Source organism: Berghia stephanieae, chromosome 4 (assembly GCF_034508935.2).
Source record: "Berghia stephanieae isolate SIO BIC M18660-M18661 chromosome 4, UCSD_Bste_1.3, whole genome shotgun sequence".
Lineage (NCBI taxonomy): Eukaryota > Metazoa > Mollusca > Gastropoda > Nudibranchia > Aeolidiidae > Berghia > Berghia stephanieae.
Genome location: NC_088363.1, coordinates 36961384 through 36977611, shown reverse-complemented (window position 1 = coordinate 36977611; position 16228 = coordinate 36961384). Strand labels below are relative to the sequence as shown.

Sequence of the window (16228 nt, the reverse complement as noted above, 5' to 3'; positions counted from 1 at the left end):
TTAAGATCAGCCACAGTAACCAGCAACGAGTTAGGAGAAGAACAGCAAGGACTAGAACAGGAAATTTCAGTTGAAAATGAAAGTTCAAATATCAATGTCATTGATATAACTGATGATGTGCTTTTGGATGTAAATGTAAGTAATGAAATAGATTCCCCTGCAGATGCACAATTGTTAGATAAATTTCAGAAAATTGATGATTTTACCACCATTATTAAAGACCTTCTGCAGACAGATAGACAGTACTTTGAACCAGCAGTGGACATGTTTTTAAGTTCAGTGCAGAGGAGGAGATTAAAGTATGTTTGGAATCAGTTGTTCAGGTATGTGCTGCACACCCACGGTTTGTGAAGTATATAAAAAAACTTTTTTGTAGAAAAGAAGAGTGGGCTCTTTGTTACAGAGGTAACCTTTTTATATAAGAGGCAATAATACCAACAACTTTGTCGAGGCTGCAATGAAAATCTTCAAGGATAAGGTGTTACATCGAACAAAAGCATATAACATTCTTCAGCTAATTGACTTTGTAACATCATATCTGGAAGATTTTTATTGCCGCCTCTTGATCGATGTTGCTAATGGCCATTCCACCAGCCAAAAGAAAGGGTTAGTCAGGGAAGGATCTGTGTCATGGGTGAAAGTTCACCGGAAAAATCCGGCATGGCCGGATTTTTATTTTTTAAAAAGAGGTCTCGCCGGGTTTTTTTTGTCTGGCCGGAATTCAAAAATGAAAAAAACCGTCAACTGTCGCCATAAAAAAAATCATTTTCGCCGATTCCGAAAATGATAGAAACCGGCGCCCGTCGCCATAAAAAAAAATCATTTTCGCCGTTTCCGAAACTGCAATCGGACTATCGTCGTTTTCATAGACATTTTCGGGCTTGAATCGCGCATGCGCAATCGTGTATCTTCATTTACCGCTCTTTCTAATTTCGTTTTTCAATCGCTCATTTGCCTTGATTCATTTGATTCGATAGCAGCTTCTCTGAATTTATCTTGTTCAATCTTAGACGTCTAGACTTTGAATTTGGATTTTGTTTCGTGGATTGAAGTGATTTGGTTTGTGTTAGTATAAGTATAAGTAGCTATTTGAATACAGCGTATTTTGAGTGACGAAAGTGAAAACTCGTGTTTACTGTTATCGATAAAAATAAAAGCTTAGTTTAGATAGCATTTTTAGATGCGGATTAGGTAGATACTGAACCAGTGCGGTCCTCGGTCCTTTGTTGACAGTGTGATCATGTTGGATACTTAATTTTTTTCTTTAGTTTATTAGCAAAACTCTATTTATTTATTCTATCTTTTATTGTACTGGTATCCTTTTGCAATGAATGCTTTGAAAATCTGGCCACTCAACACGGAGGCACTGTCAACAAAGGACCAAGGACTGCACTAGTTCAGTATTACCAGTAGGTCAATGTGAGTAAAAGTGAAGAGTGAATATTTAATGTTTATTTACTAATGATTTTGATTTATTATTTCTATTTCTAGCTTAGTTACAAAATGAAGTTCATTGAACCTGAAACAGACATTTCAGACATTGAAAAGGGTGTTAGGAATGCATGGAAATGGTTCTGGCTTAAGGAACATCCTGTAAATGGAGTTGAGTACAGCACATGGTGTAAGAAAATAGATGAAGCGGGTAAATGTTTTTGCACCGTCTGCAATAAGATACTGAACTATGCATCGTCGGGAAAAAAAGCTCTGAGATCACACGAACAACATGCTGAACATGTCACACGGGCTAAAAGTATCTTATTGAGTTCTAAACTGAAACCTACAACTGATGGAGACTCCTCTCACAAACACACTTTTCAGGATAGGTGTTCTGACATCAAATTGTAATTGGGATGTTTATTAGTGAACACTGTTTGCCTTTCACCCTTGCTCCGGATCTTCTTTCATTGGCTCAACGCATAAGCAATGATCCTGCTGCTCTCAGTGCCGTGTCGTTGTCACACACCTCGGCAACCTACACAACAACACACGGGGTTGGTCAATTCGTGAAAGACTCTTTAGCTGATAAATTAAAAGGCACCTTCTTCTCTCTTAACATTGATGAGGCCACTACAAAATTCTTAACATGTTGGTACAGTACTATGACACTGCAGAGGACAAAATTGTTGTTGATTTGCTAGGGAGTAGGGAAGTTAATGTTGCTAATGCAACCAACTTGTTAGCAGCTGTGTCTGCAGTGTTAGATGAACGTGGCCTTCATTGGCATCAGTTAGTAAGTGTTTTAATGGACAACTGTGCGGTAATGCGAGGAGCAAAGGAGGGAGTGGAGGCTAAGATAAGATAAAAAATCAACATTTGTTGGACATTAGTGGGGATAGTGTCCACATGGTGAACAATGCGGCAAAGAAGTTGTTTGAGCCGTTGGAGAAACATTTTTTCAATGTTCAATCCCTCGCATCAGAGATTTACTATGATATTGAAGACAGTCCAAAGGTGAGGAGTCTGTTCTTTCAGATACAGGAGTTGCTATACAATAAGAAACGGTCCATCATCAGACCGATTCCAACACGGTTTCTACAAATAAAAACTGTTTGCGATAGGCTCGTTGATCTATGGGATGCACTTCTACTTTACTACAGTGCTTTCTTGGGTGGAAGTGAAAGGAAGATCAAAGAAAAGATACAGCAAGATATTTATTAAAGATATGACCTGAGAGCCGAACAAATATCAGTGATAAATATAATTTTGAATAGACAGCAACAACAGAAAAAAACATGTGCAAGTTCTGGCAGGAAAGATTCTATTTTAAACTCTTGTTTGAAATGGCTTTAAATGCAAGTTTGCCATTCAGTTACATAGAGGCATTCTCAAAAAGTTTCAGGGTTATATGCTAATTTTTCAATCTGCCAAGCCAATGTGCCACTCCCTTCATTTTGAGATCTTTAAGCTGGTGAAGTCATTCTACAGCTGCTTCGTCGCCTCTGAGCATATCTCAGAATTCAATGCTCAAACACTGGACAAACTGGACTTCACAGATGAGAATATTCATCTGAAGGACAGAAACTTGTATGTTGGGGAATTCTGCACCCTAGATGTGATGAAATGTCTCAGAGACAAAAGTAAGTATCCTTGGCTATCTCCCTTCTTGAAAACCCTTCGGCAAGGTTATGTGGCTGCTGCTCATTCTCTAAAGAAGCTGCCATTAACTAACACAACTCTTGTCAAGATGTCTTACTTGGATCCTTGCAACCAGAGATCCTCTGCCACATTACCAGCTCTATTGTGTTTAGGGAGGGCCTCCCCAATGTTATTCCCCCCACTGACTTGGGTAAACTTGATGAGGAATTAAGGAGTTATATCACTGATGATGAAATCAGTGTGTTTGATGCTGATAGTGACGAACCCGATTTCAGAATCGACACAAAGTGGTGGTCCCTAATCTTCAAACTCAAACACAGAGGAGATTTGAGATACCCAGTCTTGAGTAAGTTGGTGAAGGCCCTCCTTAGTGTGTTCAGTGGTCCACTTGTGGAGGGTACATTTAATATTATGGATGATATCATAGAGAAGGACAGGTCAAGAATGACCACATTCAATTATGAAGCTTTGGCCATGATCAAAACGTATCTCTCCACCAGGAGTTTAAAATCAACCTCTATGGCTATTCCACCCCCATTACGTAAATGTGTTGCCAAGTCTTGGGATACCTATAATAAATACTTGGCAGGATCAAAGCCTTCAAAGCCCCAACCTACAGCTCCAATAATTCCCACCAATTCATCCCCACCCTTGTCAAAAACCCAACAACCTGCACCAACAGCTTGCCCCATTTTAACAACTCCTGCATCACCATCCCTTACACTGGCACCTACCTCTGTAGCCTCCCCCATTCAAACAACTATACTATCACCCGCATCAACTGATACTGATACCCTTTCTTCAGTCACATCTGGTGTCAAAAGAAAACAGGCTTCCCTGGCTAGTTTCTTTTCTAAGAAGCTGAGGCCTGCCTAATGTTAGTGTTTTGTGTGGGTGGGAGGGTGGAATAATAGACAGTGATAGGACACCTTACTTAAATTTTAATGATGTTGCACTTGGATAAAAAGGACACGCAAAATTCAATTGGATGTATATACAGATTCTGATATTGGGCTGTTGATATGAATGCTGAATGCTGTCTGACGAAATAAGAGCAGTAAAGATGACATAATAAGGTGGGTGTTACTTTTTAATTACTATAATACCACTAATGCTACTGGATCACCACTGTAGTTTATATAATTAACCGCACTTCTGTTTTTTCCTCTTATGGGTAGTTGCAGGATTTTTTTTTCTGAGCACCTGCCTTTGCAGGATTAATATCATTGAGTAACTTTCACCCATGATCTGTGTCTATTCCAAAGGAAAGCATTTCACATATCTGGTGTATGAGTTCAGCCGTATTAAAATAGATGGTTCAACAGCGGATTGCTAACTACCTACTTGTTTCTCATTTGATCAAATTTCTGAGGTTAGATCAGAGCTCTGATCATCTCAAAATTAAAGAAAACATGGTGCACAAAGCTTGTATGTAAAATTCAGATGTCTGAACAGCCGATTGTAAAAGTAAGAACTTCACAGGATTGATAAGTCAACCATCAACACCTGCATCACAGGGTTGGCAGTAAAACATTGAAATATTTGTAACAGGATAGCTTATGAACATTATTCTCTCTTAAAATGGTAAGTAGGGACATTCTATTATAGCCAATGTTAAACTGTACATAATAACATCAAAAATAGAGGGAGGAGGGGGAGGGGGGAATTCTAAACTGCTAGATATAGTCGTGTAGGATTTCCCTCCCTTCCCTTCCTCTATCTTTAATTGTACAATGTGCGCCTTGACCTCACAAAAGAGAAGAGTGATGAAGAGTTACTGTCAGCTTTTAAGAGAAGGATTTTTGATACTTTTGCGATGAAAGATGTCTACAGTGGTCTCGTGGCAAGGTCGAAGATCAAGGTCACAGAATCCAATGGCAAATTTATCACAGTTCTTGTAAATGTCAAGGCCACGGCCAATCTTGATGACCCAGCCAGTGTCTAGTCTGAAAAATAAAATTATTGTTGAATAAACTACACACACATACATCAATGATTCACATATACTAGTCCCTTTTACGAGTAAGAATAACATATAGTATGGAATACTTAAACCAAATTGTATGCAGTATAAAAACATTGCATGACTACTTGTCTTTGTGTGGTGAAGTGGTCTTGTGGTATGATACTCCTCTTCGGACTGGAAATTCCAGGATTCGAGTCTCACTCTGAGCAGCGCATAGTTGAAAAATGCACTTTACAAACATTCTCTGTAAAGTGTTTAGAGCACTTTTATTGGATATTGTGCTTTATAAATGCTCTTTATAAATGTTCTTGTAAGCGCTTTGAGCACGTTTAGTGGATATTGCGCTACATAAAAGCTCAAGTTTTTATAATTATTTGGGGGGGGGGGGGGGGATTTAATGCAATGATCACAGACTACATACAAACAAACGTCTTTGGTGACATCATGAATGCGATGTGAACTACTTTATCACATTGACCATTGTACAGCCAATATGATATAGCACTGAAATGATGGGATTCCTTACATGTCTAGACTAATGACTACAATACATTATTTTTAGAATAAAAATGAAATTTATCAATAAAGTGGACCGTATTAGTTAATGGTTATATAAAATAAAATAATAAAATAAATTCCTTATCAACCAAGGGAAATTTGTCTTAGGGTCTATCCAAGGAAACTGAATAACCCAGCTCAGCCGCAGTGCATGGCCGAAATTGACTAAGGCGAGGTGACTTGCTCAAGGCCACACAGCGCAGCAGCGGGTGATCGAACTCGATACCTTTCGGGTAGAAAGCAAAGACTGTACTGATGAGCCACACTGCCCTATTGATTTCTGCTTGAGTTTACAACTTTTCTTGATCTGTTCCATGTCATCTTACCATATCAGTTATACAGTTGATGCATAGTAATACATATGGGATTTGTTTGGAGTTTGTTTTTTTTTAAACAGTCAATGCCCATTGATAAATAAACACAAATTGTTTCCCTATGCTGCTTACTGGATATTAAGAAGTGATTCATGATGAGGTTCTGATCTTATTTTGATAAAAACTATTCCTCATGGAGGGAAACGTTCACAAAGAGATTATTTACTTGTCCCTGACATTGTGAGGAAAAAAAATGTACTTTCTTAACATTTTTTTTACAAGCCCCCTTGTCTCGATAACAATTGCGTGTGTGCATCGCTGATTCTAATAAGAAGTTGAAAAGGCAGTCTGAGGACAATTTGAGTTGATTATTTTCTTGTCATTAAGTACCTATTGTTGTGTTTCTGGTTGGGTTTTTATTTCTAATAAAAAAATAAAAAATTCATATATATGTGAGAGATAGCGAGAGAGAAAGAAAGAGAGAGAGAGAGAGAGAGAGAGAGAGAGAGAGAGAGAGAGAGAGAGAGAGAGAGAGAGAGAGAAAGAGAGTGAGAGAGAGTGAGAGAGAGAGTGAGAGAGAGAGAGAGAGAGAGAGAGAGATAGATAGAGAGAGAGATAGGGAGAGAGAGAGAGAGAGAGAGAGAGAGAGAGAGAGAGAGAGAGAAGAGAGAGAGAAATTTGAATGGATTATGTAATTGTTATGCGCCTAGAGCTTTATTGTATGGAGGATTGGGTGTATTATTATTGTTATTATTATTATTATTATTATTATTATTATTATTATTATTATCATTATTATAATACAAATAACACTAATTTCACACCTGATTTCCCTGTCGTGAAGTGTATCAGAGTAATCAACTTTGAGCTGGATTCCAAACTTACTCAATGATGTACCAATTGCTGACAGCTTTGTATGCTGCTGCTGTTTACTGGACATGTCCTGTATAAAATAAACAAACCAGGAAAAAATGATGAGGGAATGTTTTTATGGGAAAATGTATTACTATGTTATGCACTGTGTGTTAAAACCTATGTCGGTCAAAGGCTTCTATTAGCCTGACTACATTATCTATGAAACATTTTTTAAATGCTGACAATAAATAAATATTTGAATTGAATTGAATTCAATTCAAACTTAAAGCAATAGCTTTGATAAGTGAAAGAAGAACTATGTGTGGCTATGTGGTCTTGTGGTATATGACACTCGCTTTTGGATCGGAAGGTCCTGGGTTCGAGCCTCACTCGGTGCATAGTTGAGTCCTTGGAAAAGGCTCTTTACTCACATTCTCTCACCGTACTCAGGTGTAAAATGAGTACCTGGCCATTAACAGCGTTTATGTCGGAAAAATTGTAATATTGCCTAACAGGCCTGTCCTATATGTTAAATGTTGCTGTTAGCCAGGAACTCCTTTAAAGCACTTTGAGTTTGTTTAGCGGATATTGCGCTATATAAAAGCTCAATTTTAAAATTTTTTTTTAAAAATCAAAATTAATAAGACATATGGAACTAACAAATTTATAAATGAAAACAAAAACTATCCACTCTTTACCTCGTCTTGACCTGTTGTCAGATATATTGTTTTTACAGGACATTTCTTTCTCACCACAAGCTCACAAAATCTCAAGAAGTTTTGAATCTGCGTAAAAAAAAAAAGAAAGAAAAGAAACTTTGTACAATTCATTTGGAATCACACTGTGTGGACTATAAAAATTGATGTGTAGGATACATAGCTAATTAAGAATCTAGGGAGCAGGCACCTGTTGAAATTAAAGATCTGAACAAGTGTGTATGATAGGTGCCAGACAAAGGATAAAGTTGGCAGATTTCTGGCATAAAGTTGGCGTTATTTTTGCAAAGACAACACTGATCCCCACCAAAGCGAATATGTCCAGACTAAACCATACAAATCAAAAATAATATACAACAAAACGGAAATCAGTCCTCTCCCGTGTTTCTTTCCATCCCATTTCGTATTGGGGATGTACAGCCTTTACTTGAACCTTGTCCCTACAAGTGAGATTTTGGGCTAAAAGACAAAAAGCAATTAAATCTACCACCAAACTTTTCATGGTCTACGACTGAGCTAAATCTAGGACTTGCAATTACAATGTTTTCTTCCAAAATATAAAATAATAATAATAATAATAATAATAATAATAATAATAATAATAATAATAATAATGATAATAATAATAATAATAATAATAATAATAATAATAATAATAATAATAATAATAATAATAATAATAATAATAATAATAATAATGATAATAATAATAATAATAATAATAATAATAATAATAATAATAAAAAAGAAGAAGAAGAAGAAGAAGAAGAAGAAGAAGAAGAAGAAGAAGAAGAAGAAGAAGAAGAAGAAGAAGAAGAAGAAGAAGAAGAAGAAGAAGAAGAAGAAGAAGAAGAAGAAGAAGAAGAAGAAGAAGAAGAAGAAGAAGAAAAAATTAAATACCTGATGATGAGAACGAATGTATGGATCCTCCACTTGGACAGATGTCACAAATTTAGTTAAGTAGCGACCAAAGAGAGACTCATAGGAAAACCCTGTAGAATTTGGTTCGATTCTCTTTTGTTCGTGTTGCTTTGAGGCTGTATGGAATTTTTAAAAAATTAAATAAAGTCAATGGAAAATGGATCAAGGAAGTACTGATACTGGTACTTAGGTTGAGACCTCACTTGTTGTAGATATCAGATTTTTCATTAAATGAAATGTAGACATGAGACATGAAAAAAAGAATAAAAACAGGGTTGTCAATTCATGTCAAAAATTTACTGAACTTTTACAAAAACTTTCTGAGTGCTGAACTCCAGTAAAAAGACATTATGTACTTACTTTTTTCAGTGGAGCAGGTGATTGGAAAATATACTGAGGGTTATAACGACTGAATTCTGACTGTCCCCGTGGAATTATGCCATTTTTTGGGCAAAATTATGCCAATATTATGCAAAAAAAAAAAAAAAGAGGTAAATTATGCCATAAATTATGCCATAAATTATGCCAAAAATCCGACATTTATGCATGTTCTTGCGAGCTTTTGTTACCCCCAAAACCTAATTTTCACAATAAATATGAATTATTATAGGTTTAAAAGCTACATTAAGTTGTTTCGTTTCATTAAAAACAACTAAAAAGCAGAAATATACACCAGACTACTTGACAATGTAGAAAGAAGTAGGTACACTATTTTAAAGAACATTGATTTTAAACCCTTAGCATGCTACACCAACCTCTGTGGCAGAGAAGCGTGTTAAGAATGGGTTAATTTAAAATACTTCACCTAAAATAGCTAACGTTTACATGGTCAAATGATTAGGGGAAAAACAAAACAAACCAAGATACACATGAATGACAATGATAAATAAAAAGAAACGAAATTCCAACAACAATATTTTATTCTTTACTGTAGTAATAATAACAATAGTTGTAATAGTAGTAGTGGTAGAGGTAATGGTAGGAGTAGTAGTGGTCGTAGCAGAGGTATTAGTCGTTGTAGAAGTGGTTGTAGTAGTAATAGTAATATTAGTAGTATTAGTAGTATATAGTAGTAGTAGTAGTAGTAGTAGTAGTATAGTAGTAGTAGTAATAGTAGTAGTAGTAATATTAGTAGTAGTAATAGTTGTTGTTGTAGTAATGTAGTAGTAGTAGGAGGAGGAGGAGGAGGAGGAGCAGTAGTAGTAGTATCTCTCTCTCTCTCTCTCTCTCTCTCTCTCTCTCTCTCTCTCCCTCTCTCTCCTCGCTCATCTCATCGTACGTCTCTCTCTCTCTCTCATCCTCTCTCTCTCTCTCTCCTCTCTCTCTCTCTCTCTCTCTCTCTCTCTCCTCTCTCCTCTCTCTCTCTCTCTCTCTCTCTCTCTCTCCTCTCTCTCTCTCTCTCTCTCTCTCTCTCTCTCTCTCTCTCTCTCTCTCCTCTCTCTCTCTCTCTCTCCTCTCTCTCTCTCTCTCTCTCTCTCTCTCTCTCTCTCTCTCTCTCTCTCCTCTCTCTCTCTCCTCCTCTCTCTCTCTCTCTCCTCTCTCTCTCTCTCTCTCTCCTCTCTCTCTCTCCTCTCTCTCCTCTCTCTCCTCCTCTCTCTCTCTCTTCCTCTCTCTCCCTCTCTCTCCTCTCTCTCTCTCTCCTCCTCTCTCTCCTCCTTCTCTCTCTCCTTCTCTCTCTTCTCTCTCTCTCTCTCTCTCTCTCTCTCTCTCTCTCTCTCTCTCTCTCTCTCTCTCCTCTCTCTCTCTCTCTCTCTCTCTCTCTCTCCTCTCTCCTCCTCTCTCTCCTCTCTCTCTCTCTCTCTCTCTCTCTCTCCCTATCATACAATAAAATAAACTCAGTTTATCAATTGTCAAAGCAAATTCTCTCTTGCCTATCGATCAAATCCATCATCAATAACATACTTCTTCTCTATTAGTCATCTATGTATATACTTTCTCTGTTCATCCTTGATTCATCAAAATAGACATAAAACTAGTATGATAAAGCAATTGTAAGAAGGCCAAATTGGTTCCAAAAGAAGGCGCTATTTTGTATTAGTATTATTCTAAAATACATCATGACCATTAATATGAATTGTTTATTGTTAAGCTTTTGATTTTTTTTGATTTTTACTTTATAAAGCAGGCTACAATATCTTTGTTACCGAAACCTAGTGATTATGCAGCTTATAAATACAACCCAAGAATCTCTCAAAGTCAAAGCCATAGTCCAAAGGAAAAAAAAAAAGAAGAATAAACCAAGCCAATCACCATTGCTTTTAGAAAGAAAGGCAAAGGCTAAGAGAGAGAGAGAGAGAGAGAGAGAGAGAGAGAGAGAGAGAGAGAGAGAGAGAGAGAGAGAGAGAGAGAGAAGAAAGAAAAGAGAGAGAGAGAGAGAGAGAGAGAGAGAGAAAGAAAGAGAGAGAGAGAGAGGGAGGGAGGGAGGGAGAGAAGAGAGAGAGAGAGAGAGAGAGAGAGAGAGAGAGAGAGAGAGAGAGAGAGATATTAAAAAGGCCTTAGGCACCTACAACAGAGAAAAAAAATCCAGACCCATTTGTCCCTCCCCTCCCCCTTCAACCATCAACTAACTAATCAAAGAACAACAGTGGCCTTCTGTGTCAATTGTGACATCTGGCGCGATTCTGTCTGGCCTGATGTCATAAAAATGGGACCGTCACCAAATTTCACGAGACAGCATAGGTGTCAAAATCCCTGAATTCCGCTAAAGATTATTATCACTGGAAAATAAACAATGAGCTGAAAAAATTAAAGCAATGGAAAACTATTTCTAAAAATTATAATTCAGTGACCTCCCAATACCCTAATAGTATAGCTATTTTGGGACCCAAATTTATACATGAACACTAATCATGTATTATTATTATTTTGGCCTTCCGGGCTGTATATATGATTTTTATCTGAATACAGACATATTTCTAATGAGTTATATATTCAATTCTTTAACACCTATAGATGGAATAGAATCTAAAATACAATTACCTTCTTTTTCCTCTTTGACATGCTGTTTGAGTTCTTCTGCACGAGCCAAGTATTCTTGAATTTTCTCACGATAACGTTGCTTTTTAGGTGCATCTGTAACATCTAGGAGACAGAAGAAAAAAAATTCTCAATAAGAATTATTAATATAACACTCCAACTCACATTTTATGAATCTATGTCTTCCATATGTTATCTTTTAAATCCAGTTTTGATGTTTTTTGAATCTGTTCATTTTCTTTTACATAAAAACAAGGACATAACAAACTAAATTTCCATATATCAGACCTGTCAACCCTTCACATTCCAAAAGTGGAATCATATCATCAAAAAATAGGAATTTGAGACCAAAAATAGGAATTTCTTATTAATAGATAATTCTTTATCAAAATGACCACCAACTTTGTCATCAAACACATAAAAGCAATATTCTGGCACAGCTGGCAAAACTACAAAGCAGGTGTGTTAGGTAATGGAATGGGCAAGGGGTAATGGAGTGCAATTAATTTTCCTACTTAGCTCCCTCTTGACAATCATTTTTTTTTAAATATCACCATTTTTTTCTTCTTCTAGCCATTATCATCATTTTGGAAAATCGGAATTTTAGAGACAATGACGGAATAGCGGAAAGAAAGAATGAAAATAGGAATGATTCCACCAAAAGTGGTAGGGTTGGCAGGTATGCATATATATGTGTGTTATTTGGTTGAATTATTCACTTACATGCACCATTGTACATACATCAGTGATTATCTTTACTGCAATGCAAGTGAACCTGTACCTAAATGTAGAAGGCTGTAACTTCATGAATGATTTAATGACAGCATAATTATCAATGGGGAGCAACTAGTTATTTATTACAATATTCTCATGATTGTCACCCGTAATGATTTAATCAAAATTGCAACTCATCTATACCAGGAAGTGATTTTACAATTCCAAAGAGTTGACTATATATTGACATGGCGGTTTTAAAAAAACAAAAAAACAATCCCAAATTTTGCAAGCTAAAAACAGCAAAATTTGCAAAAAATTGTGATTAATTTTCCTAAAGACCCATAATTAGTTCATGAAAGAGAAAGGCATTTGTTTGTTTTTAACGGTTTCACTGCGCTTGCAACAAATGTAAGGTCATAACAGCACCAGTAAAAAGGAAGAAAAGGAGATAGTTAAAAAAGAAACAACTCTTGATTAATTATCTTTCATGTCCTACACAAGCTATCAAATTAAAAGAAAAAGAAGTCGCCTTTTGTTTTTAAAAAAAATATTGTTGTTTTTTTTTTTCTTTGCAAAATCTTTAAAATTTGCAAAAAATTACAGATTTTGCAGCCGCAATGCAAATCAGTGATATTTTGCGATTTTTGCGGCCGGGTTGGGGCTACAAGCGATGAAAAAAAAAAAAAGCCATGCCAGTTTATACTAGTTGGACATGCCAAATGAAAGTGAGAAGAGTTAATTATACTACGAAAATTGAATATGACACTTATTAATATGTATTAGATATTTAATACTCAATGTTATCAATTAACATTGAATGCTGTTTATATAATTGATAAATTGTATCCATGCATAAAAGTTACACAGAGCATTTAAAGGTTTTTAGAACCTATTAGCTCTTAAACGATACAATAGATTGAGTGTTAACTTTTATTGAACTGAATTGCATCAAAATAAGAAATCAATGAGCATTTCTGAGGGCTGATATTAAAGACTGTAATATGAAATATTATAGACAGTCAAATAATTGTATCAAGCAACATAATATTTAGTTACTTTTTCTAACTTTTTAAGACTTGCATGAGTAGACCAACACCCTCCTGATAGCATGTCATGGATTCATCAAATCTTCGACTATTGTCCAGTTCAACAGCTCTTTTCAGGATACTGATAGCTGATGCCTCCACCCCGGCCAGTTTTTCTGGATCTGACATGACTTTCTGGTCATCAAGATATCAGTGCATGGTCTGTATCAATCAAAAAGAAAATAAAAAATAAGTGAAAGAATAATTATTGGGTCAAAAGTCCTAAAAAAAAAGACCACAGCTACTTGGCCATTTTTCATGTAACAGTATCACCTCACTGGAGTGCCTAAAGATATGCGAAAATAATTTGCAATCTCTCTGGACTTCGAGCTCTATTTTAATTCAAAATGAAGTTTTATTAGTCAGGGTTTAATTTTGCTCTAAGTTACATGGGTAAGTATAATAATATGTAATAATGAATGATTTTTGTTGCTTTTATAAATATATTTTTGTTTTTAAATTCTAGATATTTTTTTGTACAACATTACCCCAACATGACAAGCTGTGTAAACCCCTTCTGGAGGAGACTATATTCAATAACAACATACTTTAACTCTTGTGATGACATGCGACCACAAACTGTAGTACATACTGGCACCGAGCCTGTCTATCCATCCAAACCAACCTATACCAATCAAACGCATTCATATTAATATTAATGCTTTGACGATGTCTAGACTATAGACGTCTTGTGACTGAGTCGCCTGACTTTTTAATAATATCCTGTAATTAGATAGAACTAATGGGGTTTTATGACACAGCGTGTTGACAAAGAGTCCTGTAATAATGACACTACCTGGAGTTTAGTTCTAATGATATTATATAGAAAAAAAATTGGTCCGCCAGACCCAGCTTGCGGTATTGCAGAGCGAGCTAGAATCCAACGAATAATTCGCTGGACACTATTTCTACATGTACTACAGACCGCCCTGCAAATGAAAATGAGTCATCTTTATCTAAATCTAATCTAACCTAGCCTAGATAATATCTAGAGAGCTTTCGGAAGGCCCGAAGGCCTCCTCTAACTAGATAGCTAGACGTCTAGTACTAGAGGAGTGGGTTACTATTCCTATGGTAGATGTGAACACTGAGTGATTCCTTAGATTTAGATATGATATGCCTATGATAGGCACTTTGATAACTCCAGTCCAGTGGCCGCCGATAGGCTCACTGTAAGGTGAAACCCGTTTTTTGGAACTTTATTCTTGACCCTTTACTGTTTTGGTCACCATGGCGTTATTTGTGAATCTATGTGACTAACTTTGGTATCATTATAAAGGGCACAAAACAAGCTTTCTAACGGTGTATTTAATTCTTAATTCCTGATTGTATTTCTCAGAAAGCTTATGTAATAAAAATTTATAAATTTTTGAATTATAAGAACTTTTTAAATTATGGATACATTTTAATTATACTTCATACATCGATAGACAATTAATTGAAGAATATATCTGCCAAATTTCATCAAAATTGATACACTCGCTCATTATTTTATTTTTTCCGCATCTCAACCCCACTTTTTAGGACAAAAACCTCATATTTTTCCCCCTTTTCATTTATCCTTAATTTTTTCCATACTTTCCATCCATAAAAATGATTTATATGAAAATAAAGCTTATTTTCTGACGTTTAAAATGATACCTAACACTTGCCAATTATTTTTTAATTGAAACAAAATTACTGAAAACAATAAGTGGGCCATGTTGACTGTAAAACTCAAAATTTCACGATCGCCGCGAGATGCTGGTTTTGAGGCAGCAGTGAGATCACAGATTCTCTCTGTAAAATTGACAAAAAATTTCAATAGAAAAATATAATAACTCTGGAACCGTAGGTCGTAGAGAAACAAATAAGGTATCAAATTTTATGTTTTTTCAAGTCCCATCCCCCTGACTGAGTCAAATCAAGATATTTTGAGTTTGAAAATTTTATCAAAGTGCCTACCTATGATGCACTTTAGGTCTCTGAGTGCAATAAAAAAATATAAAAAAAGACAACATTAATAAGCGGCTTTGTATATAGTTAATGAGTTAGATGCCAAAGTTTTTAAAATACCAATCAAACTCACAAATGATCAATGTCTATATGAAAACGCCGGTCAAGTTTCAATTGACACTTCAGCATCCAACTTCAAATTTCTCGGAAGTTGGAAGTTTACCTGGACGTCTCTGTTCTACTTTCGATTCGATTTTGGTCGAGAAACCGAAACTCCTTCCAAAAGTGATGTGACGTTTGTGATTTTTTCCTTCTACAGAATATTGCACCAGGACGGCTAACGTATGCGAACATATGCAATCTTTCTGGATTCTAACTCAATTTTGATCGAAATTTAGTCAGGGTTTAATTTTAAAATGTGTACATAATATTTATGTTTTCATTACGAAAGCAAGCACACAAAAATGAGAAAAGTGAGCATTTATAGAGCGCAATAACCACTACACGTGCTCAAATCACTTTACAAAGGGTTCCCAGTCAACCGTAATTAACCCCCCCCCCCCCCCCCCCCCCCAAAAAAAAAATGGACATGTAGGAACGAGACATGATGCCTGTTAACGGCTTGGTACTCATTTTACACCCCGCGTGTTGTGAGATAGCGTAAAGCCCTTTACAAGGATTACACTTTTCACCGCTCAAAGCGGGACTCGAACCCGTGACCTACCAGTTCAAAAGAAAGTGTCATACCACGAGACCACAGAACGGGAGAGCGGGTGGTCTGCAAGTCAACGTCTCATTTAAGTTGATTTTTAAATCGTCATTCCAGAGACTAAAACTCATATGAGATAAAAACAACAAAAAAAAAGCAACTGACGCGCTCCTTTTTATTAAAAAAAAAAACAAAACAAAACAAAAACAAACAAACTTTATAGACTTAGTACAAGCAGATGAGCTATATATGCTTCGATATACAGAAATTTCGTCAGCGCTTATCGTGTCCCTGTCCTGTGCCCACGGGATTCACCAACAGAATAGATCCTCTTTATTCTGGGATATCACCCGATTCTGTCTCTTCAGCCCACTCCGAGC

At 36.2% G+C, this 16228-nt stretch overlaps 1 protein-coding gene across 1 annotated transcript; it reads right to left on the bottom strand.

The window, feature by feature from the left end:
• Positions 1–1286: 1286 nt before the first annotated feature.
• LOC144970494 (MIT domain-containing protein 1-like) lies at positions 1287–15374 on the bottom strand. Its single transcript, XM_078910192.1, has 7 exons — positions 15273–15374; positions 13186–13366; positions 11406–11507; positions 8406–8542; positions 7488–7574; positions 6759–6877; positions 1287–5042 (listed from the first exon to the last, which is right to left on the bottom strand). Exons 2-7 carry the CDS (start codon positions 13331–13333, stop codon positions 4877–4879), a joined length of 759 nt encoding a protein of 252 aa, XP_078766318.1. The 5' UTR covers positions 13334–13366; positions 15273–15374; the 3' UTR covers positions 1287–4876.
• Positions 15375–16228: the final 854 nt, after the last annotated feature.

Coding starts and splice junctions, on each gene's coding strand:
- LOC144970494 (XM_078910192.1), bottom strand. CDS start 13,333: ATGTCAGATCCAGAAAAACTGGCCGGGGTGGAGGCATCAGCTATCAGT. Junction 11,508..13,185: donor ACTCATGCAAGTCTTAAAAA/GTTAGAAAAAGT, acceptor TCTGTCTCCTAG/ATGTTACAGATGCACCTAAA. Junction 5,043..6,758: donor CTTCACGACAGGGAAATCAG/GTGTGAAATTAG, acceptor TTTATTTTTCAG/ACTAGACACTGGCTGGGTCA.